Source organism: Rhinichthys klamathensis, unplaced genomic scaffold (genome assembly GCF_029890125.1).
Source record: "Rhinichthys klamathensis goyatoka isolate OS25496 unplaced genomic scaffold, OSU_Roscu_1.1 h1tg000113l_1, whole genome shotgun sequence".
In the NCBI taxonomy this organism is placed as follows: Eukaryota; Metazoa; Chordata; class Actinopteri; order Cypriniformes; family Leuciscidae; genus Rhinichthys; species Rhinichthys klamathensis.
In genome coordinates, this window is record NW_026606650.1 from 125001 (window position 1) to 128394 (window position 3394).

The 3394-nt window shown below is 39.3% G+C and overlaps 1 protein-coding gene across 2 annotated transcripts in view; it reads right to left on the reverse strand.

Annotated features, from left to right (window-relative positions):
* Positions 1–2939, reverse strand: part of tmem38b (transmembrane protein 38B) — a 23208-nt gene extending 20269 nt beyond the window's left edge. Inside the window, exon 1 of one of the 2 annotated variants that reach the window (XM_056254641.1) lies at positions 2602–2939. In XM_056254641.1, coding sequence (XP_056110616.1) covers positions 2602–2725 — 124 coding nt within the window. In that variant the 5' untranslated portion in view covers positions 2726–2939. The remainder of the gene's footprint in view (positions 1–2601) is intronic. The other variant, XM_056254643.1, reaches the window with a different exon arrangement.
* Between the last annotated feature and the right edge of the window lie 455 nt (positions 2940–3394).

Consider the following 3394-nt stretch of genomic DNA (forward strand, 5'->3'; position numbering starts at 1 on the left):
TCGGTGTGAGTCTTCATGTGACGTGTGTAACATACTTTGGTTTAAATTCCTGAATGTTTGTGTAAAACAACACCTTTACCTCCTCAAACACAGCTCTGCTCACAGCGACCCGCTTCAGTGCATGTCTCTTTAAATCTCTCTCTCTCTTTACTTTTATTTTTATTTTTTACTTTATTATTACCTATGGTTTATTGTTATATTTATGTCTATGGTATATTCTTTTTCTGTTTTAAAATTTTTAGATTGTAAGGAAAATATCTTTGTAAAATAAAAGAGACCCTAAAAGTCAAAGTCTCTCTCTCTCTCTCTCTCTCTCTCTCGACACAAGACACTAAAGTGATGCCTTGACAATATACAAATGTCTGAGGGCGGAAATATGCTAATAGGAGAGATATGCTAATAGGGGAAATATGCTAATACGTGAAATATGCTAATAGGGGAAATATGCTAATACGGGACAGTCCGTCAGCGCTCGTGGGCGGAGCTTGAGCATTATGACATCATATTGCTCAGAAAATCCAAACGCTTGATTATTGAGAGTGTTTAGAGGTTTTGAGGATTTAAAAAAAATGGATTGGATTTTCTTCATTGTCTGGCGGTTGTGTCCACACACTGCACACACACACACATCTATGTGCAAACACCATATAAAAGTGAACTTTGCATCCGATGACCCCTTAAAGTCAACTGATCAGTTTTCACAGTGTGTGTGTGTGTGTGTGTGTGTTTCTCCCCGCTGGAGGTGAACATGAGGACATATTTCAGGGACAATAGCAAGAGCGAGAGAAACGAGACGCCGAGACTCAGAAATAGCCTGTGATCCAGAGCAGCTGCTCGACACAATAGAGGATCAGCCGAACACACACTCTTCCAGTGACGCTACACACACTCTTCCAGTGACGCTACACACACTTGTAAATAGATAAACAAAAATAAGCTAATAAAACAAAAAGGCACAAATAAAGTGCAACACATGCAGTGACTGGTAACTTTAACCATTGAAAGGACACTATGACAGAGATATCGCTTTCCTTATTCAAACTGATTTATTCTCCCATGAACATATGATTGACCTGAAGAATAAAAGCTGTATCATATACTTGGATATTCATATGAGCAATATCACACTCATAGCCGTGAGAAATGCCTCTATATCAGACGGGTTGCAGCTTTAATTTTGTGTGAAAAGATTGTTTTATCAATACAATTCTAAATAAATTTCAATAATTCAAGCACTTTTCAAGCACTTCTTCATAAATACGGCTGTTCTCAAGGCTTTTCCAGGACTTACATTTCAAAAAGTCGAACCCTGTTCTCTGAACGTTCAAACAAAAACATCATTAATACTGAACGTTTCAGTTGGACGTTCCTCTAACGTTTTATAAATGTTACTGGTTTCGGAATGTTCAGAGAACATTTAAATGTAACGTTCCAGTAATGTGTGAAGAACGACACAATGTACCGTTCACTGTGGAGAAAATCCAGCGTTTAATGTTGTTTGTGTGTCTATGTGGTGTTTTTAATACGCTTTAAGACAAACCATGTGTAAGTTCATAAGTCGACAGCATTGCTGAGTATTTCCTCCTTAAAACTGCAGTGAACCAAAGACAGTCTCAAACACACTGAAATCGCTGGTGTTTCTGACGTCACAAACGAGCTTGTAACCAATCAGATCAACGTGTGATCGTCAACCAGTGGATCTCTGAGCTGAGTGAGTGAGTGGAGGCGGGGCTCATTTGCATATTCATAGAACCGCGCATACTAAATGAGGCAAGGGTGTCGAATTACATTCAAGATGTTTTAAGGCATGAAGAAAAAACTTTTAAAAATATCATTGTGGTGATACAATTATTGACTACAGGGGGACTTTGAGACCTTTTTAAGGCCTTAATTTGTGTAAACGTGGTTAGGATCTTATTAACTAGGATGTGAAGACAAACCCAGCTCTGCCAGTGCAGAAGAGCAAAGGCCACGTTTATATGGTTCGGTTAATGCAAAACGATCCGCCAAACTGGTTTTGTGCCTCCGCCTGCGTGTTTAATCTGTCTAACCCCTGCAATTTGCATTTTTCTTGGAGAAAAGCACACAGAGAGAGAGACTAGATAATAATATTGGCAGTGAGTTAATGATTAAGTGCATTTCTCCTCTTCCCCTTTGAACATGTAGCTTCTGCTTTTAAACTCATTATAATCATTCATTATGCATGCGCTCTTAAACACACTGAGCTGCTCTAGATGCACAAAATCCTAAACATGTGAGCATAAACCTTCATTCTGTACCAATGCAACCTGGACTATTGTACAGCCACCGATAAACAGTGTCGTGCACGCGCCTGTACACGTGTGCGCGTGCGCGTTTGCTTCACCTGCCGAAGGAGACTGGAGCAAATGCGTGACGAACGTTCGTAAAACACAATAAACATCTGATCTTGGAACATTACCACAACTATGTTGATTAAATACAATGCAATTAGAAAGCAATGCAACTTTTAATTTCATGAAAACATGTGACATGCTCAGAAATGCAACGAAATAAACTTGTAACAGTAGAAGTTCGTTGTGTATTTGATGCATTACAGGTGATCGGTGAGATTGCTCTTACCTGGCTGCTCTCTCAGGCTCATCACTGATATGATATAATGCGCCATGTCAAAGTATGGGAACATGGACAGATTTGACAGCCCGAGAGCGAGTTCATTTAGATTGAGAATCGCGAACACATCCATGACTTCAGATCCTCCTCGTGCACGCGCTTTAATCCCGTGCTCGTGCACTGGATCTGTAGTTCCCAGAGGATGATCGGACTCACGGAATCGGTCCAGATGATTTTAGCAAATAACTTATATTCTTCTGTACTCTTTGATCTCAGATGATCTCAGTTGTAACCGGATCCGCCGCCATTACAGTCGCGGATGCTGAGAAACACACGCGAGCGCGCGCGCGTGCACGCCGTTGCGTAACAGACCGCAACCATTGATCTCGCATGTAAAACCACTGTTTGACACTGAAACTCCTCTTCGTTTGTTTCGGTCGTGCAGTTATTATACTCTGCAACTTTGGAAAGATGTTAGTTGGTTTATCTCAAGCTAAATATCTCGATGAATCCCCAAACTGTTATTTTCGGATTTTTAAAAAGCGGATTCAAATGCCTGCTTTATAATAAATCTAATTATTTTCCTAAATTTTATATTCATAAATGTAAGTTTGCAAGTTTGGTATTCTTACACGAGATAAAACATTACTTGATTACAATTTAATCTTCTCTTAACCCAAAAGCACTCAGAACATGTAGACTTTGCCCGACCTACAAACTTTTTACCTTAATTAATGTTTACATTTCTTTTAATTTATGTAATGCCGTCTTTCTTTCTTTTCTTTTTCCATTCTCGTTTATT